This window comes from Cynocephalus volans, chromosome 7 (genome assembly GCF_027409185.1).
Source record: "Cynocephalus volans isolate mCynVol1 chromosome 7, mCynVol1.pri, whole genome shotgun sequence".
Taxonomy (NCBI): domain Eukaryota; kingdom Metazoa; phylum Chordata; class Mammalia; order Dermoptera; family Cynocephalidae; genus Cynocephalus; species Cynocephalus volans.
The window spans coordinates 126,078,952-126,106,841 of NC_084466.1; the positions used below are offsets into that span (position 1 = coordinate 126,078,952).

Genomic DNA, 27,890 nt, shown 5'->3' on the forward strand with positions numbered 1-27,890 from the left:
AAGAGTGAAAGGCTGAGAACTAAACTAGCAATTAATAATACTTCTTATGTAGAAAACACAGAAGAGAAATGTCTTTGAAGTATGACATACACATCATTTTACTTTCTTTTATGTAACACCATATTAATAACTTCGCAGTAGGTATCAGCTTATTTGCTGAGAAATACAAGTTTTAGCAAGTATAGGAAATAGGAGCCATATGTGTGCAGTGAAACGAAGGAAATCTTCTCATTGGAGTTTGGATGTTCATAGATCTTGAGGGAACGGTGAGATGTGCAAAGTCAAAACGGCATCCTTGAGATTGCGAAGGAGGTGGGCGATGCCTCAGAGGAGAGGGAGCTGCAGAAAACAGCACAGCAGCAGCAGACAGTCTGCCCTTCTTCACACAGGAATGAAGCAGATCCGGTATGAGGGTGGCAAAGAAAGTGATCTACTGTTAGGTGGGGTGGTATCAAGGTCCTTTGGGTCAACCACAGATTTCAGGTTAAAGTTCTGTAAAATGGTGATGAGGAATAAAAACAGCTCCATGCGGGCCAGGCTCTCTCCCACACAGATCCGTTTGCCTGAAAATAACAAGCACAGAGGGTAGTTACTTTCTGTGTGTAACTGTGATTGTGACAAATACTGTGCTTGTGGCAGTCGGAAAAGGAATATTTAGTAACTGTTTGATGAATGATTGGGTAGATGGATGCGTGGATTACTGGATAGGTAGATAGAAGGCAGAATGGTTGGAAGAATGGTTGAAGAGATAAATGGACACAGGACGTACACACTTGCTATCCACTTAACATCTGTTTTTAACAGGCACCACACAACAAATATTTATTATCAGCTCGATCCCAAGCACTTTATTATGTATTTCCTCTTTATAACTGATTTTTTGATATTTTGAATTTCCATCTATATTTTTCTAGAAACATAACCACAGTATGTATCCTGTTCTCAGTCTGAAGTTCCGTGATCCTTCCTTCCACTCTTTCACCCTCTATTCTCAGCTGTAGCCATGAACACTATTAATCAATCGCTAACATGCCATGCAGTTTCACGTTTTATCTCATGCTGGTCCTTCTTGCCAAGACATACTTTTCTCATACTACATTCAGCTTCTGGGTGAAATTTCATTTCCTCTTTACACTCTTCAAGATCCCCTCAAGCTAAAAATTCTTGCCCTTTCATGGTTATCTCAACATAAATTCATGCTCCTGTTGAAACATAAATAACCAGGAGTCATAATTCTCTATTTATTTATAACTCTATTGTGCTAAAATGTAAATTCTTGAAGGGAGTGGAGGTCTCTGTCCTCATCATCTGGTATCCACAGTACTAGATATAAAGCAGACATCAATGGTCACAGAAGAAAGGAAGCAGATTTCATGGCCAGAGACTTAGCACACATATCACAGGGGTGGAGACCGAATACCCAAGATATATGATCAAGACTGGAGGAACAGCAGGGTGCTCTGGAAGCTTTGCAGGTCATCATGTGACATTCCCCGTGTTCCTCTGACCCCCTGGGTTATTTGGAAGAGGTTCTGATGTTTTTGATTTAGAGCAAATATTCTACTCCTGTCATTCATTATCTCCTTCAAAATATCCTGCCTTTTCTACTTCCCATTCTCTCTGCCCTCTTTGAGGCAACTCAAATGTCATTTCTGCTATTAGAATGTTGCTACTCCATGTTATGCCTCTCTGTGGGGTATGAAAGAGCAAACAGCAGGTACCTTCTACCCTACCACTATCTGACCAGCACCCGGTGCTTTCCTCTCTCATAGCTTTTATTCAAATGGATTAAATGATCTCTTTACTCATCTGCTTCCCTAATTTGTGTGAAGCCCTTTGGTACCTATTCCATGCCTGTGGATACTTGTACCCTCAAAATTCAGCATGGCATGAGGGGGACGGTGAGCTACATCCCTCAGACAACACTACAAGATGTGGAGTCAGGAACCTTTCTCATGGCAGGTGAGGAAAGTGTAAATGAGTTTCACCTTCTAAGAGGAGCTCTTGGGTAGATCAATGAAGCATCTACATTCAGAATTCAGTCAGCCTATACTCTAACTTTCTCAGTTTGAAAGGATTCGGTCAACTCCCCATTAATATTGCCCAAGAATGACGATGTATCATGAGCAGGGAAAGAATGTGGGTGTTGGGAATGGTGCTTCTGATCAAGTACAAAGAACAATTCTACCAGCCCAGAGGAGGCACCCTGTGAGTTCCAAGTGATCTCAAAAAGTAATCTTGTCTCCTGTTGTACAAATGATAGTGAATTTCTATTACCTGTGGAGAAAGGCATAAAGTAGTCACTTTTCTTAAAATTGCCACTCTCATCCAGAAAGTGTCCAGGATCAAACATCTCTGGGTTGGGGAATTCTTTGTCATCATGTAGCACCGAGGTCAGTGATGGAAATATGGTTGTGCCCTGGAATGAACAGACATAATTAAACTGTGTCATTTTTTAAAAGTCATGGATGTGAAAGGAATGATCAAAATCACTTTGTCCATTCTCTTTAGTCTACAGATGAGAAAACCCATGTCCAAAGAAGAGTAGTAACATTTCCAGACAGACATACCACATCGTAAACAGGGATGAGATGAGTTTAAGGCCAATGGCAGTGATCTTGCTCATGTGGCCTCCAATAGCATTTGAAGTACTGAGTACATGGGCCCTTGGTGCCAAATCTTCTAAATCTGTTCTCCTTATCATCAAGCTGTGACATTGTTGTCTGTCCTTACTTGCTGCTCTATTTCTTCACTTCAGTTTTCACATACATCATATGAAGATTACGGTTTAAAATGGAAGACTCTGCTGGCACTTGAAATATATCTGTTTATAGAGATTTGGTAAATAAGCTTCTGATCTCATTACAAATGACTTGTTCTAGAATGATAATACCATTACAGAAACAAGTCTGAAAATATTGAGTGTTTATCATTGTCATGCAGTTTGTTTGTCTTAATTTCAAAATAGTCTTCATTACAAACTAATCCTAACTTAGAAACATAGAAGGGATGATAATGTTAGAAAAATCATCAATTTCAGATAATTTTGTTTAGAATCATCAGTTCAGGAAAGGATCACCAAATAAAACCTGAACAGTTGGGTGGGTGGAGCTGTGGAGTCAGGAACCTTTCTCCTGGCAGGTGAGGAAAGTAAATGAGTTTCACCTTCTAAGAGGAGCTCTTGGATAGCTCTCGATATTGAAGACACTGTGGTCTGAATAGATAGTTGAAATGATTTTGAATTTTTTTTAAGTTATTGACACCAAATTTGTGACCTAAAGTGGTCTACCTTGGAGAATGTTTCACGTGCTGATGAGAAGAATGTCTATTCTCTAGTCGTTGGATAAAATGTTCTGTAGATATCAGCCAGGTCCAATAGGTGTGAAGTGTTGTTTAAATCCTGTGTTTCTCTGTTGATTTGTCACCTGGATAATCTGTCCATGATGAAAGGGGTATGTACATGTACCCCACTATTATTGCATTGGGCTATACCTCTTTCTGTAGATCTAATACTTTATTCTTTATATATCTGGGTGCTCCAGTGTCGGGTGAATGTATATTTACGATTGTTATGTCTTCTTGTTGAATATATCCTTTTATCATTACATAACGGCCTTCTTTGTCTTCTTATGGTTTTTGGCTTAAGGTCTATTCTATCTGACATAAGAATAGCTACTTCTGCTCATTTTTGGTTTCTATGTGTGTGGTATATCTTTTCTCATCCCTTCACTATTAGTCTGTGTGCATCTTTACTGGTGAGATGAGTTGCTTGAAGAGTGCAGAGTTTAAACCATTTTCATTTAGGGTTGTTATTGGAGGTACTGTCTTATTCCTAGCATTTTATGGCTTTTTGTGTACATGTTTTATAATTTGTTCCTTTCTTCTCCTTTGATTCTTGGTCCAATGTTCATGGATTTTTTGAGGTGCTAAGATTTAGTTTCTTTCATCATTCACATTTGCATTTCTGTTTTATTAGTGTGTTTTGTTATTACTTGTGTATTTGTGGTGGTGATTATTGTTTTTTGGATTCCAGATGCTGTACTCCCTTGATAATTTCTTGCAGGATTGGTCATGTGGTAAAGAACACTCACAGGTTTTGATTGTCTGGAAAACACACCATCTATCCCTGATTTCTGAAGGATAGCCTTGCTGGGTATAGTATTCCTAGCTGACAGTTTTTTTCTTTCAGTATTTTGAATATGTCATCCCATTTTCTTCTCACCTATAGAGTTCCAGTTGAGAAGTCTGCTATTTGTCTGATGTGGACTCTTGTTAGTAACTTGATGCTTTTCTCTTGCTGCTTTTAAGATTCTGTCTTTGTCTTTGAGATTTACCAGTTTGACTATAATGTGTCTCTAAGAGGATCTTTTTGGATTGAAACTGTTTGGAGATCTTTGAGCTTTCTGGATTTGAATGTCTGGTCTCTCCCTATGTCTGGGATGTTTCCCATGATTATTTCATTGAATAGATCTTCAATGCTTTTTTCTTTCTCCTCCCCATCAGGATCACCCAAGATTCAGGTATTTGTGCACTTAAGACTGTCTACTAGTTCTCTTAAAGGTTCTTCATTTTAAAATCTTTTTTCCTTCTTTCTATTTTTTTTTTTTTTTTTTGGTCTGCCTTTATTTCATTAAGACCATCTTTGAGTTCAGAAATTCTTTCTTATGCTTGATTTAATCTTCTCCTGTAGTTCTTGGTTGCATTATTTATTTCATTGAATGTGACTTTCAGTTGCAGAAGTTCTGCTGAGCTTTTTTTTTAAGGTATTAATCTCTTTCTAATTTTCATCCCTCGTATCCTGGATATTTTTTTTCATTTCATTGTGTTGTCTTACAGAGTCCTCTCCTATCTCATTGAGTTTTCTTAAGATAATTTCTCAGAGTTCCTTTTCAGTCATTTCAAGGGTTCCCTGTAGTGTACAGTCTGGTACTTGAGAGTTACTGAATTCCTTTGGCCATGTCATACTTTCTGATTTTTTTCAGATTTCGAGTATCTCTACATTGATTGCTGGTCATCTGGCTGATCCGTTGCTTCTTCTATTACTCAGGAGTGGACTATGAGGGGAAGACTTCTTCTTTTTCCAGCTTCCTTCAGTGACTCTCCTTCTCAACAAAGACAAATATGTGGTGGGCCACTTGCATGGTGGTTATGGATGTTACTAAGGCTGTGAGCCATCCTTGCAACCATAGTAGCTATGATGGTGGCTGTTCGGGATCACCTCCATGGAAGCTGTGTGAAGTCTCATGGTAATGGTGAGATGCAAGATCCTGGGTTCTACATGGGTGGGGCAGGATTGTGGGTGGGTGGCTGGCCTGTTCTTCTGCCTTCCTGGATGTCTCCCCCATAAGTGTCACTGCAGCACATTCTGAGAAACATTTTAATTGGCAAGTGACCCAGACTCTTCAGAAAGTTCAACTTACTGATATAAAACAAGCAAACAAGGGAAATGTATGTGTTCCTGATTTCAGAGGAAAACAGGAACAAGATAACCAAATTCGATGTTTATTCATTGACTGGATACTATTTTTTTTTAAAGCTGTATAGAATGTTCTAGAAAAAAGTTACAGACTATGTATTAGAAAATACTACTGTGTGAATGACACGTCCTGAGTGTTCATGGTATTATTATAATGTAGGAGAAAAATCCTTGATCTTGGAACACACAGGATGGGTATTGAGGTAGATAGATAGACAGATATTAAGTAAATATATACACACTTTTATGTATACACCTATATGTGTATATTGATATGTTATTTATTTTATTTAGATTTAAATGTTTATAAAATACAAATGTGAGGGAAAATTTCATGCTCTACTTTTCTCATATTAAAGGCATAGAACTTTGTTTTAAAAATTATTCCTTTCAATTTTTTAAAACAAGTAATAATGATTTTATATCAGGAAGATGTCAAGTAGATGTTTAAAACTCCTAGTAAAAATTTTCCAATTTTTGAGAAAACTCACAATTTTCATTAGATAGGACACAATGTGAAAATCAACCTCACATCACTGTAGAAAGTTCTACTGGACAGGAATGCCTTATACCAGGCATCCACAAACCACATAGGCAAATCCAGCCTGCTGTCTGTTTCTGTATAGGCTATAGGCTAAGAATATTCACGTTGAAAAATTGCAAAAGAAGAATAATATTTTTGACACATGAAAATTATATGAAATTTAAATTTCAGTTTCTATAAAAATTGAAACATAGCCATCCTAATTTGCTTACACACTCTCTGTGACAACATCCATGCTACAATGACAGAGTTCAGTAGGGCAACAGAAACCCCATGGCCTGCAAAATCCAAAATATTTACAATGTGGCCCGTAACTGAAAAAGTTTGCTAAGTCCTTTCTTAGACCATTATTTCTACCTAGATAATTGGCTCCAGCCACTGGTAGAAGAAATCATTTATCTAATTCCTAAGATGGTAGAAAAAGCCATGTAGAGTTGCATATTTCTATACTGGGCTATCCAGTGCAGAATGCACAGGTCATTACCTTGGGGTTCTAATATTCTGGCTCAAAAGACACCAGACACTGTGGGAGCCTTTATGCAGGGGGTTAATGGCTGAGCTCAGCAGGTATAATGTTCCGCAAATCTGATGAGGTGGATGGGGGAGACTCGCAATCTTTGCCTGATTCCTCAGCCTGATTCCCATTTAGTTAGTAATAGGAGGAGTAACAATCTTCATCAGTATTACCCTCAGACCCCAATACTATGGAAGAAAAGTCTTCTCCTGGTTTTGTCTTTTGGTGAAAACAGAGGGATCTGAAGTCCTAACCCTTGTACCAAATCTGTGATCATCAGGACAAGTCCCATTACCTCTTGGACAACTGATAATTCCATCTTCCCCACAGGATGACATTAGCAATTGCAACCTTACTAGATTCACTGCCTTTTTACCCATGAAAATACAATGTTTAGTTTTATTGTGTTTCATTTTAATATATATCTTCGCTTCAAGTGGATTAGAGAAACTTATAGCATAACAACTAGAACATCTGGATAAACACAGAAACCATGTGTTGGAAGGTAGTGTAATGTTGCTAATACAAAAATTTGTCTCAAGATTCCAGAGATGGAAGACCCTCCAAAAGTTAATCTAACACCTACAGTCTATTTTTTTTTCCTTTTTTCCTACTGTGTTCATATCATGTCCAGTACTAAATAAGGGTGGGAAGTGTTACATCATTATGACAGCATATGTGAAAGGGATGAATTCTCTTTGGAAGAAGATAAGTATCATCTGAAACTCTGCATTTTTTCATACTTAATATCTGTACTTAACCAAAAGTCATTATGCATTCAAAGATACAACTAAGTGTCCACTAACAGAAGACTGGGGGAAGGTGAAGGTAATAAAAACAGGCCCTCACTCGGGAACATTTCTCATCTAATTTTATGAGGATAGCATTGTCTTGGTACCAAAAATCTGATAAGAAATTTTGAGGGAGTGCTCGCTTCGGCAGCACATATACTAAAATTGGAACGATACAGAGAAGATTAGCATGGCCCCTGCGCAAGGATGACACGCAAATTCGTGAAGCATTCCATATTTTTTGAAACCCCCTGCCAAAATGAATAAACACCAAAAAAAAGACACCAGAAATACAAAAAATCAAGAAAGTACACCACCAAAAGTTAATAAATCTCATACTCTAGATCCTATAGAACAAGAAGCCCTTGAAATAACTGACAAGGAATTTCGAGTGATAATTCGAAGGAAACTGAATGAGATACAAGAAAACTCAGCTAGACATCATGATGAAATGAGGAAAAGTATACAGGATCTGAAAGAGGAAATATACAAGGAAATCAATGTCCTGAAAAAAAATGTAGCAGAACTTGCTGAACTGAAGAAGTTATTCAGCGAAATGAAAAACACAACGGAGAGTTTAACCAGCAGGCTTGTCGAAGTTGAAGAGAGAACCTCTGAACTTGAAGATGGGCTGTTTGAAATAACACAAGCAGACAAAAAGAAAGAAAAAAGAATCAAAGACATGGAAGAAAATCTGAGAGAGATATCAGACAACCTCAAGCACTCAAATATCCGAGTCATGGGTATTCCAGAAGGGGAGGAAAATGGAGATTCCATTGAAAACATATTCAACAAAATAGTGGCAGAAAACTTCCCAGGTATAGGAAAAATCACAGATCTTCAGATCCAGGAAGTTCAACGATCTCCAAACGTATTCAACCCAAAAAGGCCTTCTCCAAGACATGTCATAGTCAAATTGGCAAAACTCAGAGACAAAGAGAGAATCTTAAAAGCTGCAAGAGAGAAGCATCAAATCACCTATAAGGGAGCCCCAATCAGGTTAACATCAGACTTTTCATCACAAACCCTAAAAGCTAGAAAGGAATGGGATGATATTTTCAAAATACTAAAAGACAAAGATTGCCAGCCAAGAATACTCTACCCTGCAAGGCTATCCTTCCAAAATGAGGGGCAAATAGTATATTTCTCAGACAAACAAAAACTGCGGGAGTTCACTACCACAAGACCACCCTTACAAGAAATCCTCAAGGGAGTACTGGGTTTGGTTCCTGAAAAATAACTACCACTGCCATAAAAACCTAAGAAAAATCTAAACCCGCTAGTACAATAAAAATGGCATTCATGAAGAGAAAACAAGCTAACAAAAACACTATCTACAACCTAAGGAACCAACAAACAAAGAAACCAAACAGTAAATCAGAAAGCAAGGAACAAAAGACACCTAAGACAACCAAACAACCAATAAAATGCTAGGAATAAATCAACACCTTTCAATAACAACTCTTAATGTAAAAGGCTTAAATTCCCCAATTAAAAGACACAGACTGGCTGACTGCATCAAAAAGCAGGACCCAACTATATGCTGCCTACAAGAGACCCACCTCACCCATAAAGATTCACACAGACTAAGAGTGAAAGGACGGAAAAAGATTTACCATGCAAACAGAAAACAAAAACGAGCTGGAGTGGCTATTCTTATATCTGACAAAATAGACTTTAAACTAAAAACCATAAAAAGAGACAATGAGGGACACTACTTAATGATAAAAGGACTGATCCATCAAGAAGACATAACAATCATAAATATGTACGCACCCAATGTTGGAGCAGCCAGATTTATAAAACAAACTCTATTAGACCTAAAGAAGGAAATAGACACTAATACCATAATAGCAGGGGACCTGAACACTCCACTGTCAATACTAGACAGATCATCTAGGCAAAGAATCAGTAGAGAAACACAAGATCTAAACAAGACTCTAGACCAATTGGAATTGGCAGATATCTACAGAACATTCCACCCAACAACCTCAGAATATTCATTCTTCTCATCAGCACATGGATCATTCTCCAAGATAGATGACATATTAGGTCACAAATCAAGTCTCAATAAATTCAAAAAAATTGGAATTATCCCATGTATCTTCTCAGACCACAATGGATTAAAACTAGAAATTAATAACAAACAAAACTCTGGAAACTATACAAACACATGGAAATTAAACAGCATTCTACTTAATGACATATGGGTCCAAGAAGAAATCAAGCAGGAAATCAAAAAGTTTATTGAAACTAATGAAAACAATGATACATCATACCAAAACCTGTGGGATACTGCAAAAGCAGTATTGAGGGGAAAATTTATTGCATTAAATGCTCACTTCAGAAGAATGGAAAGATGGCAAGTGAACAACCTAACACTTCACCTTAAAGAACTAGAAAAACAAGAACAATCCAATCCTAAAGTTAGCAGACGGAAAGAAATCATTAAGATCAGAGCAGAACTGAATGAAATTGAAAACCAAAAAACAATTCAAAAGATCAACGAATCAAAAAGTTGGTTTTTTGAAAAGATAAATAAAATTGACAAACCATTAGCATGGCTAACAAAAAAAGAAGAGAGAAGACTCAAATAACAAAAATTAGAAATGAAAAAGGCGATATTACAACTGATTCATCTGAAATACAAGGAATCATTCGAGACTACTATAAACAACTATACGCCAACAAATTTGAAAATCTGGAGGAAATGGATAAATTTCTGGACACACACAAGCTCCCAAAACTGAACCGTGAAGATGTAGAAAATTTGAACAGACCAATAACAATAAAGGAGATTGAAGCTGTTATCAGAAGGCTCCCAACAAAGAAAAGCCCAGGACCAGATGGATTCACAGCAGAATTTTACCAAACATTCAAAGAGGAATTGACACCGATTCTTTACAAAGTATTCCAAAAGATTGAAACGGACGCAAATCTCCCAAATTCATTCTATGAAGCAAACATCATCCTGATACCAAAACCAGGTAAAGATATAACCAAAAAAGAAAACTACAGGCCGATATCCTTGATGAATATAGATGCAAAAATCCTCACTAAAATACTAGCAAACAGAATACAGCAACACATACGAAAAATTATTCACCACGATCAAGTGGGATTCATCCCAGGGATGCAAGGTTGGTTCAACATACGCAAATCAATAAATGTGATACACCATATTAATAAACTCAAACACAAGGACCATATGATCATCTCTATAGATGCTGAAAAAGCATTTGATAAAGTTCAGCACTCATTCATGACAAAGACCCTCTATAAGTTAGGTATAGAGGGAAAGTATCTCAACATAATTAAAGCCATATATGCCAAACCCACTGCCAATATCATCCTGAATGGGGAAAAGCTGAAAGCTTTTCCTTTAAGAACAGGCACTAGACAAGGATGCCCACTCTCACCACTCCTATTCAACATAGTGTTGGAAGTACTAGCCAGAGCAATCAGAGAAGAGAAGGAAATAAAGGGCATCCAGATTGGAAAAGATGAAGTCAAACTGTCCCTGTTTGCAGATGACATGATCCTATATATCGAACAGCCTAAAACCTCTACAAAAAAACTGTTGGAATTGATAAATGATTTCAGCACAGTAGCAGGATACAAAATCAACACACAAAAATCAGTAGCATTTTTTTTCTCCAATAGTGAACATGCAGAAGGAGAAATCAAGAAAGCCTGCCCATTTACAATAGCCACCAAAAAAATAAAATACTTAGGAATTGAGTTAACCAAGGAGGTGAAAAATCTCTATAATGAGAACTACAAACCACTGCTGAGAGAAATTAGAGAGGATACAAGAAGATGGAAAGATATTCCATGCTCTTGGATTGGAAGAATCAACATAGTGAAAATGTCCATACTACCCAAAGTGATATACAAATTCAATGCAATCCCCATCAAAATTCCAAAGACATTTTTCTCAGAAATGGAAAAAACTATCCAGACATTTATATGGAACAATAAAAGACCACGAATAGCCAAAGCAATGCTCAGCAAAAAAAAATAAAGCTGGAGGCATAACACTACCTGACTTTAAGCTATACTACAAAGCTATAATAACCAAAACAGTATGGTACTGGCATAAAAACAGACACACTGACCACTGGAATAGAATAGAGAATCCAGAAATCAACCCACACACTTACTGCCATCTGATCTTTGACAAAGGCACCAAGCCTATTCACTGGGGAAGGGACTGCCTCTTCAGCAAGTGGTGCAGGGATAACTGGATATCGATATGCAGGAGAATGAAACTAGATCCATACCTCTCACCGTATACTAAAATCAACTCAAAATGGATTAAGGATTTAAATATACACCCTGAGACAATAAAACTTCTTAAAGAAAACATAGGAGAAACACTTCAGGAAATAGGACTGGGCACAGACTTCATGAATATGACCCCAAAAGCACAGGCAACCAAAGGAAAAATAAACAAATGGGATTATATCAAACTAAAAAGCTTCTGCACAGCAAAAGAAACAATTAAAAGAGTTAAAAGACAACCAACAGAGTGGGAGAAAATATTTCCAAAATATACATCTGACAAAGGATTAATATCCAGAATATATAAGGAACTCAAACAACGTTACAAGAAGAAAACAAGCAACCCAATTAAAAAAAGGGCAAAAGAGCTAAGTAGGCATTTCTCTAAGGAAGATATCCAAATGGCCAACAGACATATGAAAAAATGCTCAACATCACTCTGCATCCGGGAAATGCAAATCAAAACCACATTGAGATACCATCTAACCCCAGTTAGGATGGCTAAAATCCAAAAGACTATGAACGATAAATGCTGGCGAGGCTGCGGAGAAAAAGGAACTCTCATACATTGTTGGTGGGACTGCAAAATGGTGCAGCCTCTATGGAAAATGGTATGGAGGTTCCTTAAACAATTGCAAATAGATCTACCATACGATCCAGCCATCCCACTGTTGGGAATATACCCAGAGGAATGGAAATCATCAAGTCGAAGGTATACCTGTTCCCCAATGTTCATCGCAGCACTCTTTACAATAGCCAAGAGTTGGAACCAGCCCAAATGTCCATCATCAGATGAGTGGATACGGAAAATGTGGTACATCTACACAATGGAATACTACTCAGCTATATAAACGAATGAAATACTGCCATTTGCAACAACATGGATGGACCTTGAGAGAATTATATTAAGTGAAACAAGTCAGGCACAGAAAGAGAAATACCACATGTTCTCACTTATTGGTGGGAGCTAAAAATTAATATATAAATTCACACACACACACACACACACACACACACACACACACACACACACACACACAAACCGGGGGGGGGAAGAAGATATAACAACTACAATTATTTGAATTTGATACAACAAGCAAACAGAAAGGTCATTGTTGGGGGGGAGGGGGGAGGGAGAAGGGAGGGAGGTTTTGGTGATGGGGAGCAATAATCAGCTACAATGTATATCGACAAAATAAAATTTTAAAAAATAATAATAAAATAAAAAAATAAAAATAAAAAAATAAATAAACTGCCCATTTCCCCCCCCCCCAAAAAAAAAAAAAAAGAAATTTTGAGGGAAAAATATCATGGACCAAGTCTTTTATGAATATAAATATAGAAGTCCTGAATAACAAATATGTAGCATATGAAATCCTGCTATGTGTATATACTTATAATATGTATATTTATTGAGAAAATTGAGCCCGATATATACAACCATACCAATAGAGGCAGATAATCAATTTGATAAGGTTGTACACAATTTTATGACAAAAATTCACATAAATATAACAGAAGACAGTAAAATTCCCTAATCTGATAAAGAATATCTACCAAACTCTACTTAAGATATCATTCTCAATAGTGAGATATTAGACCTCCACCATTTCTGCTGATCAGAAAGAAAACAGAGATGCCCACTATTACTAGTTCTGTTCAAAGCTATCCTGGAAATCCTACCCAGTGCAATAATGAAATAAGAAATTAAGGTCCATAGATTAGAAAAATAAGAAACAAAACAAATTATACCTCTGACAGCAGGATAATATACATAGAAATTCCCAATGAATCAACAGAGAAATCATTGCCAACGATTAGTAAATTTAGCAAAGTTGGTGGATATAAAGTAATCAGGATGATAAAATCAATTATATTTCCATATACCAGGTACAGAAATGAAAAGGGCATTCATTTACACATGCGTCGAAATAGCACAAAGAACCTCAGAAATATGTGTCAATTAAAATAATAAGAAAACAATAAAAAGTTATAACAACAAAGGTGGTAATTACCTAGGAAAAATCTAACAAAGATTTGCAAGCCTCTTTACTGAAAACACAAAATTACTGGGAAAATAAATGAAATGCAAATAAATTGGGAGCATAAACACAATCAGGACTTGGAAGATTCAATGTGTCAAGATGTCAATTCTTTCCAAATTGATTTGTAGATTTAATGTCACCCTGATAAAACCCCAGCAGAAAGTTTTATAAAATTGACTGTCACCTTTAACATTTATTTGGAAATGTAAACACATAAGAGTGGCCAAAACATCAATAAACAGGAAGAACAGATTTGAAAGACACATACTACCAGATACCAAGACCTGTTATGAAGCTTTAGAACTCCAAACTCTAAACAGCACAAAGTCCATTATGCTACTACACATATGAGTTTTTCCCTGCTCTTATCTCATACTGGTAGAGAATTGTATTGATACTGTCAATTTGGGAACTTCAAGAGCATTGAGTTGTGGTGTAGGAGAAACAAGCTTACCTTAGGGATGAGGTAGTTTCTGAATTTAATGTCACGGGTCACAGCATGTGGTGCACTGTTGGGGACGAGGTCAATGTATCTCTGGATCTCATGCACCACAGCATCTGTGTAGGGCATGAAGCTTCTGTCCTGCATGCAGGGGCTCCGGTGTCTGCCAACCACACGGTCAATTTCTTCTTGGACTTTAGCTGATAGGACACAAGTAAGAACTAATGGAAAAGGAGATAAATGGCACATTTGCCATAGCAAGTCACAGCAACATGAATCATGATAAAGGTGTCCCAACAGCAATATAAACATGAGTTATACGCCCAGATGTACACCTAGACATGTAAAGAGAGTTGCCATCATATATATACATATCACTGTCCTACCAATTAGGTATTATGATACATTGTTATGTACCTATAAATTACCATAAATGATAACTAATATAAAAAGAATAAAATGTTCCCCAAAATAAGGGGGAAATAATTAATTAAAAAATCATGGTCTTGCAGAAAGTAAAACAAGAGTCAAATATTAATATTAAATTAATGTCAAAATGATATATGGGGTTTAAAATTAAATTGTAATGATCTATAAAGGTATATGTTTTTGTGTTTGCATCTGTCTGTGTGTGTGTGTTTGTGTGTAAAATTTGCAATGGCACTCTTTTCTTCTCCCTACTTCTCAAATGTGGACACTTTGAACATTCTTCTGAAATTCATATTCATATTTCTAAATAACAACTCTGTATTTCTTGCTTAAACATTTTAGACAAGATTTAACCATTTACTGCTATGAGGGTTGAGAATTCAACTTCATCTCCACCCATATATTCACACCCACACCAACAGATATTCACACATACGCAGACATACACACAGAGACACACACACTCATGTACTTCCCCTCACTCCATTTTCCAGAATATATGTAGACTACAAGTTTTGGTCATTACTTACATCATTCTGACTACAAAAAAAGTTCTTCCCTCATAAGTAAAGTGTGATTACATTTTATACATGGTATTTTCTTGAACTTAATCTGTCTTTTTATTTCAAATCATAATTTTCTATTTCCCAAGTTAGAATTATTCACAAGTGCTCAGGTAGATCTTTGAAACTCCTGGTAACAATTTCCCAATTATTGGGAAACCTCATAAAATCCATCACTTCTCCTTCGTACTTGGTGTCTGTCCTCACACCTGCATTGTCCACCTGGTCCTTTCTGAGGTGGGTGTTTTCTAGGCCTGGTGACCAGCAGCCTCCCTGACATTCGCATCCTACTACATGAGGCCTCCTGATTCCTGCAGCCCATGACTTACTCTGACTTGGTTTCATCCATCATACTGGATGGAGCGCATCTTCCAGTAATTTTTAGAAAAAGTAAAAATAGGAGGTAAAGTTTTGTGTAAATGTGTAAGTCTGAAAATTCATTTATTCCTAATACTCAGGACAATGGTTACTCTTGAGAATTCTGGTGCTGTCTGAATCCTAATATTTTAGGCATGACATGATATATCTCTGCAAAAATTTTTTGGATTTTCTCTTTAATTCTGTTGTTCTGAAATTATATACTCCTGTGTCTTGGGGAGCATAATTTTATTTCACTCACTGTGCTGAGAAGTTGGCAAGAATTTTCTATTTAGATGGCAAAATACCATGATCTCTTCTCTAGAACTATTCACTCTTGGAAGGATAAGTCTGGCTGCTGAATTTCCAGAAGAGAGATGGAGGGAAAAGCTAAGAGCCTCAGAATTCAAGCACAGGACTCTTACCAAACCTTCCTTTCCAGCCCACACCTCACTATTTCTCTCTCACTGCCCAGTGTCCCTGAGTATAGGGCTTCTTAGGCTCAGTTTCTCTAGAGAATGAGCCTCCCTTTTCCTGTAGGAAAAAATTAGTTACCGGATAAAAGGAGTCATGGAGGGAACTTGGACAGGAAGAGCCTCATTCTCTACCTTCTCGAGCACTTGCTGCTTCCAAATATGGAAACTTGTAGGGTTATTAAGAGAGAGATTAGCTATTCTTCCTCGATATATCTTCCTGTTGTGACAATTAGGTTACAACTTCATCCTGTCTGATGAGTTAATTGTCGCCCTTTGATCTGTTCTCTATGAAGACAGCAACTGCTGGCACAGGCGTTCTAATTATGAACCTTCTCTAAATGTAAGGATGGAGGAAAGTAACAGTGTTTTCCCAACATCTTTGCTGAAGTTCACTCTGCTCATCACCAGTCTACATACCTCTGACCTCTGGGTACTTCAGCAGGAGCAGGAGTCCATACCTCAGAGTGGTGCTTGTGGTCTCTGTGCCAGCAATGAATAAATCACTTACAGTGCTTATCAAGTTTTCAATAGTAAACTCAGATGGCTGAATGTGCTTTTCCTAGAAATGATTTGAGACACTATCTGAAAAATTATTTATTAAAGTATTTAATTACAGTGAATTCAAAATAACAAATTTTGTTATAGTTAGCAAACACAGAAACTGAAGAGTGCAGTGTCAGGAAAAAGCACTCTATAGTATGGCAGAGACTGTAGATCAATTGACCCAAAATTTATTTCCTACCCCTTATTCTTTGCCTGCCAAAAGATTCCATTTATGTGACTTTTCCCCGCCAGGTGTGCCATGCAGCATATTTCTTTCCAAAAAAACATAAGCAGAAGCCTAATGGTGCCCTGTCTTAGTCTGTTTGTGTCGCTATAACAGAGTATCACAGACTGGATAACTTATTTTAATAAAATAAATATATTTCTCATTGTTCTCAAGGCTGGGAAATCCAACAGCATGGTGCTAGCCTCTGGTGAATGCCTTTGTGCTGCGTCATCCATGGTGGAAGGTGGAAGGGCAAGAGAAGGTGAGAGCAAAAGAGGTCAACATGGAGCTGCACTCACTTTAACAACAAACCCACTCCCTCAAAAATTACATTAACCCATTTATGAGGACAAAGCTCTCATGAACTAATCATCACTTACTTCTTAGGCTCCACTTCCCAATGCTGTTCCTTTGGGGATTAAGTTTTCAAACATAAACTATGGGGGACACATTTAAAGTATAACATTTGATGCCTGGCCCCCAAATGTATGCCCTTCTCACAATGAAAAACATATTTATTCTATCCCAACAGTCCAAAAAGTCATAGTCCCAAGTCCAGACTTGTCTATATCAGATGTGTATGAGACTCAAGGCACAATTCATCTTGAGGCTAATTCCTCTCCAGTTTTAAATCAACAGAGTTAGCCAGTTATGTGCTTCTAAAATATAATGGAGGGACAAACATGGGATAATCATTTCCATTCTAAAAGGGAGAAACATCCAAGAAGAAAGGGTCAGCTACTTACAAGGAAGCCCAAAACTCAATAGGTAAAATAGCACTAGGAATCTGGAGAAACTTATGTTGAGCAAAACAAGCAAAGCACCAAGGGATACATACTGCATGTCCTCGCTCATATGTGGGAGCTAAGAGGGGAAGGAAGGAAGGAAAGAAAGACCACAGTAGTGCTGTGGTCTAACACAGGGAGGGAACATTCCTAGGGATACAAATTGGAGTGGTGGGGAGGGGGAAGGGGAAGGGAGGTTGGGGGATAATTGGGTGTGGACAATGGTTACAATAGTAATTTCTGGTAATGGGTATGTTACCAGTATGGATCTGGCCCTCACATCATGGGCAGGAGGGTTGACAATTATCTTTATATCCCATGAATATTGTTGAAAGAAAGAAAGAAAGAAAGAAAGAAAGAAAGAAAGAAAGAAAGAAAGAAAGAAAGAAAGAAAGAAAGAAAGAAAGAAAGAAAGAAAGAAAGAAAGAAAGAAAGAAAGAAAGAAAGAAAGAAAGAAAGAAGAAAGAAAGGAGGGAGGGAGGGAGGGAGGGAGGGAGGGAGAGAAAGAAAGAGAGAGAGAGAGAGAAAGAAAGAGAAAAAGAAAGATAGAAAGAAACAAACAAACAAAGAGAAAAAGAAAGAAAGAAAAAGAAAAAGAAAACAGCACTAGGTTTTAAAGCTAGAGAGTAATCTCCATTAACACCACATCTCACATCCTGGGCACAGTCAGGCAGGGGTAGGGCCCCCAAGGATTCACATAGCCCCACTCCTATTTCTTTGCTAGGCTCAGTGCCAGCAGCTCGCACAGGCTGTAGTATCATACCTGCATATTTCCAAGCCTAGAGCTGCATCTTGGTGTCCCTACAGTCCTAGAGTCTTAGGAGTGGCTCTGTTCGCATGGCTCCACTAGGCATTACTATCACAGGGGTTCTCTGCTGTGGCTCGACCACTGCTACATGTCTCTACCTGGGTGCATGAGCTGTCCATGACATCTTTTGAAATCTAGATGGAGGCTGCTGTGGCCCTACAACTGGTGCATTCTGCATGTCTCCAGAGTCGGCATCATGTAAATGCTGCTGAACTTTAAGTCATCAAGGTACGACACATAATCTGCACCTGGGCCCACTTTTGCCAAGGCTGTCTTGGAGCAGGAGCACTGTGCAACAATTTAGGGAGCATGATCTCAAGTTGGCGCAGGAGAGCAAATATTGAGGTTCCACTGGCACCTCTCTGAAAACCTTGACCTCAAGGTTATAGCTTGCCTCAAATATCTATGAAATGTCTGCAGACAGAATTCTGATTTTTTGAAAACTAAGTTTCCTGTTGCCCAGCTTGGGATGAGCAAGTTGCACAGCAAGACAGCAGCACAGTACACTGTCCTCCAAACTGCATTTCATGGAGGTTGTATGTGAGGAAAGTTAGCCTATCTGTGAGATGCGAAATTTACTTAAAATTACAAGACACTTTTTTCATCAAGCACTCTCCTGGATACTTGACCAGACCCCAGATTCACAAAATAGTTTCATCACACAGATTATGCAGGCTCAAGGATTGGTGATGGGCTAGCACAAAGGCTGGCCAATGTGTCAATCCCTGTGGGCTAAAGCAACTTCCACAGTGATAATGGATGAGAGGATTTCAAGAGACAAATTTTTTTAAAAAGGCAATATGACTGTTTTTCTTTCTTTTTTTCTAAACACATAAGGATATCTTTCTGGTCACTGAATAATGGGAGACAAAAAAGAAAACAGATTCAAGTGATCAAGTATTTGCCAAATTAATTTGGAAAGTCACTAAATAAAGGGATGACTGCAGACTACATCAAGTAACAATGGCAATTGCTAAAGAAGAAAGAAAATATTATTTCCAGAGTTAATACGTTATAATATATTAAATCCAGTTCCCAATAAAAAATTACACAGCAGATAAATAAACAAGTAATATGTCCCATTAACAGCTAAAAAAAAAAAAAAGAATTTGACAGAAACCATTCCTGAGGAATCTTAGCATTAGACTTACTAAGTAAAACCCCTAAGGCAAATGTCAATATTTTAAGACAGTTGGAAGAAATCATATACAAGAACTAAAGGAAATCAGAACAATGTATGAAAAAGTTGGGAATATCAATGATAAGAAAGAAATAATTAGTTAAAGAAATAGAAATTTTGGAGCAAAAAGACAATAGTTTAAAAAACAATTCACCAAAGTGATTTAACAGCAGGCTTGGGTAGACAGAAGAAATAAGTAGCAAATATAAAGGCAGGACAACAGAAATTACCCAGATGGAGTGGTAGAACAAAAACTGAACAAAGAAAAATGAGCAAAGCCTAGGAGCCTACGAAATTCCATCGCATCTACCAATATACACACTATGGGAGCTCCTGAAAGAGTAGAGAGAAAAGGGGCAGAAAAATATCTGAAGAAATAAAGGTTGAAAACTTTTCAAATATGATGAAAGACATGAATCTACACAACTAGGGAGCTCAATAAATTCCCAAAATGGTAAAACCGAAGAGATTCATAACAAGGCATGGTTTGATTAAAATGTCCAAAATCAAGGACAAAAAGAAAATGTTGAAAGCAGCAAGAAAGTGACTCATAACATACAAAGGATCCTCAATAAGAGTAAAAATTGATTTTTCCTAAAAAACAATGAAATAAAAAAAATCATTGGAATGAAATATTTAAAGTGCTAACAGAAAAAACTATCAACCAAGAATTCTATATCTGGCAAACCTCTCCTTACAAAATAAAGAAGAAATTAAGTCATTCCAATATAAAACTAAAAGTAAGAAAATTCCTCCCTAGTAGATCTTTCCTACAAGAAATACTAAAGGAACTCAGCTGTCATGCTGAAAAAAAAAAAATGAAACTAGAAAAAAAATAAAAGCTATAGTAAGAACTAAAAGTCCTTACTAAGTATGAAATATTAAAGATACCTATATATAGGTAAATATAAAAGCTTATATTGTTGTGGTTTTTGATGGGAATCTCTTTTTAGTTTTTCTATGATTATTAAAAATGTATAAAACAATCATTACCTAACTGTGTTACTGGGACACAATGTATAAAGTTGCAATTTGTGATAATGACAACATAAAAGGAGAATGGATTTGGATGGAAGCAGAGTTAATGTATATAATTTAAAGATAATTTGCTATTAATTAAAACTAGATTGTTATAAATTTAGGATGTAAACAGTAATCCTTATGGTAACTACTGAAAAAATTAAAATATGCAAAGAAAGAAATCAAGAATGAGTCAAAAAAGTTTACTAGAAAAAAATTGATCAAACAAAAAGTAAAACAATATTGGAAAATTTAAAATCAAAATTATATGAGGCACATAGAAACAACATTACAGCTCAAATAAGTTTTCCTATATAACTAATAAATTTAACTGTAAATTGCTTAAACTTTCCATTTAAAATGCACATCTTAAGAGAACAGATTAAAAACATAAAACAACTACGTACTGTCTATAGAAAACTAACTTAGTATGCAGAGATTCAAAAAGTTAAAAGTGAAAAAAAGAAATTTTTTTTGCATGTGAATTATAGCTGAACAGAGCTGGGATGGCTATCCTAATATCAAACATGGAGATGTTAAGCGAAAATTTTTAAAAGAAGAAAAGTAATTTTATATTGGAAAAGGGGTGAATTCATCCAGAAGATATAACATTATAAATGTATATGCATCAATCAAGAGAGCCCCCAAATATATAAAGCAAATAATGGACAGTATTTAGGGGACAAGTAGAGAGTTATAGAAAAACAGTGGGAGACTTGAATACTCAATTTTTAATAATGGATAGACTATCTAGACAAAACATCAATAAAAAAATATAAGATTGGAACAATACCAGATATCGACTGTACCTCTAAGCAACAGCTTAACTTTACAACCAAGGAACTAGCAAAAAAACAGCAATCTAGACTCAAAGCCACCAGAAGAAAGAGGATATTTTTATAAAATGAGAAAAGCATTAGAAAAATGAATGACACCAAACACTGGTCCTTTGAAAAATTTGACAACATTGACAAACAGCTAAACTGACTAAATAAAAAAGAGGAGACAACAATAAATAAATAAAAAATGAAAACAGGGATATCACTACTGATTTTAAGAACTAAAAGATACTATAATTTCTAATATAATAATAATAAAATCCTCATAAAAGAATACTATAAACAATTGTATATCAACAAATTAGATAATCCAGATAAATGGAAAGCTTCGTATGAACAAAAATTTACCCAAATTGATTCAAAGTAAAATGGAAATGTGAACACACCTATAGCAAGTAACGAATTAGTAAACAAAAACTCAAAAAAAAAAAAAAAGAAAAAAGAAAAAAGAAAAAGAAAGGTCCAGGACCAGATGACTTCACTGCTTAATTTCACCAAAAAAATTTAAAAGGAATTAAAACCAGTTCTTACTCAAATTTTTCCAAAATACAGAAGAGGGAAAAAACACTTGTACGTCTTCATGTTATGAGAGGATATTTTGTATTTTCTAATTTCTTTGCAATTGTTTCCATCCATCTGAGGTGTGCATTCTGTTACTCCTCCAGTAGATTATTTTTATCTAAAGAACATGGTCAATATATTCTAATTATTTAACAATTTAATTATATCTTTTCTGCAATGTTTAGTGCAGTTTTATGTACACTTAAAATGCTTGTAAAGCATTACAGGCCCAACAATTGAAACATTCCTAGTAAAGACAGAACTATTCAATAAACTACCAAATTGTGCAAGAAATCAAAGGACTGAGCTGCTACTAACATTTTACCTGCTCCATTTTGATGAGGAAACAATCAATAAAGTCTCGAGGATTGTTAATGTCCAAAGATTCTTGGTGTTCTTTTATTTTCTCCGTAATATAACTTTTTAAACTAGCAATATTTTTAAATAATTTGTTATGAATTCCTGGGAAATAATCAAGGAGAGAAGGAAAAGTATTGCAGATCTAAAAGAGAGAACAATAATTTATTAAATGAGAAATATATAATGAAGATATATACCATATACCAAGCCCTACTTAGAAATTATAGCTATAAAGATGAAAGCAATGTATGTGGTTTCCATCTTGAGAGGGAAGTTTACATTGTATATACATGAGTAATTCTCTTTGCCTATAGAATAATTAGAGAGAGAAAATTCTGATAAGACCAAAGATAGAACCATTTTCTAGACTCAGACATCAATTATTTAGTAGAAAAACATCTTTATATCAATTTCCTCATTTTTTTGCATCAATTCTGCCCTACAGCCTGAAAATATAAAATGATGGGAACGATTATGATTAATATTTTGTAGATGACATAGAGGATAAGGGAGTTAGCCCAACCTGCTTTAGAGCATAAAGCTAGTCCTTGCTGTTTTAATTTCTGTCAAGCAGCCTCAGAAATAAAATCAGCATTTTAGAAATGGGAGGGGCTCCAAGATATCTTGAAACCAAACTATGTATTCATCAAAGCAGTAATGTGACTTCTCTAAGAACACACAATTATTACTTATGCTGAGTGAAAGACATGCCAATTCACCACGGAGAATATTGTGATGTTTGTTTATGGTCCATACAGATAAAACCAATTATTTTGTCATTCCCAATGCAGTTACCTTGTCAGCTGGGATCCCAGCTGAAGCATAAAACACCCCCACCCTACTCAGTGTTTCCCGGCAGCTTCTATGGTTCCTAGTATTCCCCCTCCTTGAAGGAGATATTCTCTTCCTAAATCAGAATATTTCTGCCAAATTGTATGACAAAGAAGTCTCTATGTGTTCACTGAACTGCAAGCCTTCTGAGCAATGGAGGCCTTCAAAAAATGCCTGGATGTCCAATGAGTGACACAGGCATCCTTGGAAAAGTTGAAAAACTACTTAACAGAAATGGCTTTGGTGTTTAGTGGAAAAACCACAGGCCAGGAATCTAATGGCCTTGAAAGACAGCCCTATATTTGTGTGCTTGTTTTCCTGTGGGTCAAAGTGTGGCTTGGACGTATTCCCCAGATGTGCACTCCATGAGGCTAAGGCAAGACTGTGGTGTGCAAACATTCACTCCACAGCATGGTGTCCAGTGAATTTTGGACTAGTCATAGAAAAGAGCACTAGTGGTTTCTCAGAAAGAAAGTGTCTTGGCCTCACCAGGATCCATAGGGTGCCTTGAATCCTGATGTTCTCACTGAATTTCTCCATCAAGTTAAGAAAATTCTGATCTTTATAATCAAAACGATTCTGGAAAATAATGGAGCAGATCACATTGCAGGGAGCACAGCCCAGGATAAAAGTGGGATCACACGGAGAAGCTAAAAAATTGAAAACAATTTAAACATGCACATGTAAAACAATTTGACTATATTAAAAGTAAAGGAAATTTAGAAATTTTCTTTCCTATAAATTCCCTGAAGAGCAAAAAAGAATCCAGCATGCGTAAAATGAACACGTCACCTTTACATTAAACTTCAGTTGACCATTACAATCTCACTAGTTAAATAATGATATTTCAAATGCTCGATTCACATCTCCTGCCTTTATTTATACCCTTTTAATCCAAGGTGTCTGTTATTTTGGAAGAAAATAAAAAAGTTTTTAAAAACCTAGTAATTAAAATTTTCAAAGCAGAATCGCCTCTGTCTGCAATGTCTGTAGACCATAAAGCTTTGAGATAAAAAAGAGAGAGAGGATACTTGAGGACCTGGAAACAGTTTACATATACTAAATAGCTGAAAGAATCATGTGTTGAGCCAAGAGAGTGGAACTAAAGAGAGAGAGACTGTGTCTGAATTTACGTATTTGAAAGAAGAAGTATGAAAAGCAGAATGAATCCATGTTATATTAAAAGAGAAACTCATATAAATGAACAGTAAGTATAAGATAGATTTGTTTGTCTAAAAAAAAGAAATGTGAAATTTCTATTTAAAATTCAAATTACAGGTAAGGAAAATTTAAAAAGTAAAGTGATAAATGGTGTCTTCTTATTTATCATTTCAATGTTAAAAAATAAAATGAATTCCTTTCTTCAGGAAGTAAATTTCTATCATCTCCAATTATCCTCCAAATTGAATTCATTTCGCAAAGCTACCCTTCTGTATATTATGGGATATTGTTCTGCATAGCCATCAAAATAATGTTACGTTTTAGCAAATTTTTGTCAATCAGTTAGGCCAAATCTATCATTTTGCAGGTTAAGAATTTAAGTTATAGGAAAGTGGGGGTTTTTTGTTTGTTTGTTGGTTGGTTTTGTTTGTTTTTTTTTGTTTTCCTTTTTATGCTGAGTCTACAAAATGAATTACTTATACTCAAATGATCAAAGAACTTTATATGTAAAGAGCTCCGAAATTCACACAGCCTTAGTAAAGGTGACTTGAATCAAAAGTGTTCTGAATAAATGGTAGGGTATTGAACAGCAGGAAACCTGTTGAGTTAGCAGCTTCTACACCAAGTTTCTTTAAAAATGTCAGGGCTTTGAGGTATGAGAAAAGTTTTATTTTAGCCACTAGGTAGGAGGGTAATTAGGGTTGTTTGGGGGAATGTGTGTCTGTGTGCCTGTGCGTATTGTGTGTGTGTGTGTGTGTGTGTGTGTGTGTGTGTGTGTGTGTGTGTGTGTGTGTGATTCACAGGTAAGATCTGACTTTTACTCTTTCACTTCATTTGGAAGAGAAAACTTTAAAACAAGGAATTTGAAAACCAAGCTGATAATGAGATTCATTACGACAAACAGTTCATACTTTAGTAGAGTTGGGAGCAGGAGTAAATTAATTACAATAAATATTTAACTAAAAATCCAGTGAACATGAGGGAAAGAGACAAGAAAATTGAAAACAGAGCCAAGCTACACTTACGGAAGACATAGTAAAGAGTAACTGATAATTGTAGAAATCTAGTTAAATAAATATTTTTAATTTCCATTACCATACATTAGAAATTATGTTCTAGCATATATTTGCTCAAAATAAATAAATCAGTACAGTAATTAGTGGGTAACAAGAAATAATTTATGCTGGCTGCTTTTAAATAGTGTGGTCTTTACAGAGAAACAACAACTGATGAGAATTGTGGTGAGACATGCCTAAGCAATTAAAACCCTAAACGGCATCATTAGTGGACAGAACAGGCACCGCCCTGAAAGAAACCCCCAGATATGTCAGTGATGCTGGTGGTACAAATATAGCCCAATTGAATGAAATAATACGTGACTTTGTTCCAGCTACATAAGGGTGTGATGGGGTCATTCACACTATGTCTGGTCTCCAAGTATTTTCTGGTGAAATGTTTGGGAACAGGTAACCCATGTGCGTACTACGGGGGAAACAGTTCTCATTAATTCTTTCAGAAATTAAATCAAGCCTATTTTATGATTTCTGATTTGAAGTCAAAGAAACAAAGTTCAGAAGAAAATAGGATTAAACCACACTCTACACACAATTGTACCTGCACACACAATACAGATACACAAAAGCTCCCTTAGTCTCTGCTTCAAAGCAGCCCTCCTCCACGTGAGGGCTGACCACCACTGCCTGTAATGAAAGATCTAGCTGCTCCTGAGATGTTTCCAAGGATGTCACTGCAGGAGAGAGCAGTCTGTTAAAGTCAGCACTACAGAGCAATGAGGCACCCACCGTTGGTTTTTCTCAGCTCCTCCACAAGGCAGCGGGCTTCCTCTTGAATACGGTCCTCAATGCTTCTCTTCCCCATCCCAAAATTACGTAGGGTCATGAGCGAAAAGCGCCGGGTCTCCATCCATCTCTTTCCATTGCTGAAAATGATCCCTAACAGACAGGGAGCAGAAACTAGGAGGGAGATCCCAGGCAAGGAGGAGTGAACTGACACTTGGCAGATACATGGTTGGGCCAAGGTCTGCCTGCGGAGATGTTTGAGTCTGTGTTTTAAGTCCTCCCACCACCATTACCAATAATGACAGAGGCACCTGTGCACTTACCATGTCCTTTATTAGTTCTTTCAACCACTGGGAATTTGCCTCTTCCAGAAAACTCCTCTCCCATATCAATCAAGGCTTCCTTCACTGCTTCATATCCATACAACACCACGACGGGCTTCATGCCAAAATGCACAGTGAACACGGGGCCATAGACTTTTGAGAACTAGAAAAGGAGAAGTAGATAATAGCAAAACACGATACTATTTGGTCCTTATTTTGTGCCTGATTCAGACTGATATTATCATTGTAATTTTTCTATTTTTATTTGCCACATACTGCTTCAAATATTTCTCAAATTCATTCATAAATAGGAAGGTGATTGTTGTAGCTGCCACTTATGGGTGGCCTATGATATGCCACACAATGCCCAGGAAACTGGTACACAGATTGCAATTAATCTTCATGCCAATACATTCATCAGGTTAATTTGCCCTGTTTTACCAGCAGAGAAACTGAGGTCAGAAAAGTCGAAATTCATTTTAGGTGCCACACAGGTTCTGTACAGAAGACTCAAATTTGAACCTCTGCTTATTCAACCTGTGATGCTTGAGCAATTTATGAGCCCCTCACATGTTGTTGAGAACAATGGACAGTAGATGACTTCAGAACCCCATTTAAACCCCTTTCAATATGGATCCAGACTCAGTATCCCTGTTATGAACAGTAGAAATCTATACTTTTAAAGTCACTCTAAATGATTCTACTTCCCAGCCCACTCTGGGACCTGATGGTATTACTAGCACAGAAAGAGTGAGCACCACACAGGCAGCACAAAAACGTGCAGCATCTCCTGGAAGAACAATTTCTAACACCCTCCAGCATTTTTGGCCACTGACAGCAGCTTTGTGCAAAACCAAAAAGAATCCTGATACCACCAATTCATTCACTTAAGCTGGTTCTGAGCCCAGAGCTATTTCCTTGACATCACATATGTCGGTTCTTCAGAGCAGTTCAATTTTCATGGCTATACTGAATAAAACACATGACTTATATAATAGATGACTTTATGAATGAAATCTTATATCACACACTTCCCTTACCATTTACCTTCAGAAAAAAAAAAATCATAGGAATAGGACATAAAACAAAGAAGAAGAAAAGCAGCACTTCCAAAGTTTGCCACTTTATTATTTTAATTCTACCATACAAAGACCTAAATGCCTCTCTGCTCACAGAATGTATTATGCCACTCTGCTATTTCTGACAATGACAGATTGGTAACAGAAACAGCAGTGTTTATACGTAGTAATTTGCTTTAAAATGATATATTATAATAGTGTGCATCCATAAATATATTTTGCTTAAAAATATGGGTAAATGTACTTACCCTTGGCAAGACACTGCAGAATCATAAAGTGTACTTACATTCCTGTAGCATTGTTTGATGTTCTTAACACTTAACTGCAGGGTATTTCCAATAAGTGGGAGAGGAGTAGGGCCAGGTGGGAGCTTCCTTCTCCCAGAGCTCTGTCTCCAGAGTGAAAGCAGAAGCAAACAGGAGAGACAGAGCACCAGGACCACAACCGTATCCAT

The 27,890-nt window shown here is 36.7% G+C and overlaps 1 protein-coding gene and 1 non-coding gene across 4 annotated transcripts; one reads left to right on the forward strand and one right to left on the reverse strand.

The window, feature by feature from the left end:
- Positions 1 to 381: 381 nt before the first annotated feature.
- On the reverse strand, positions 382 to 27,890 carry LOC134382554 (cytochrome P450 2C42-like). Of its 3 annotated transcripts, XM_063103208.1 has the most exons (9): positions 27,723 to 27,890; positions 26,358 to 26,520; positions 26,038 to 26,187; positions 23,564 to 23,724; positions 22,209 to 22,385; positions 16,339 to 16,480; positions 14,109 to 14,296; positions 2,278 to 2,419; positions 382 to 563 (listed from the first exon to the last, which is right to left on the reverse strand). In XM_063103208.1, exons 1-9 carry the CDS (start codon positions 27,888 to 27,890, stop codon positions 382 to 384), a joined length of 1,473 nt encoding a protein of 490 aa, XP_062959278.1. The 3 variants fall into 3 exon arrangements, with proteins under 3 accessions (XP_062959278.1, XP_062959279.1, XP_062959280.1); XM_063103209.1 differs by lacking the exon at positions 22,209 to 22,385; XM_063103210.1 differs by lacking the exons at positions 26,358 to 26,520; positions 27,723 to 27,890 and adding an exon at positions 27,685 to 27,709.
- On the forward strand, positions 7,461 to 7,567 carry LOC134382910 (U6 spliceosomal RNA). The gene has a single exon (XR_010024153.1). It is a non-coding gene; the product is annotated as a U6 spliceosomal RNA (small nuclear RNA).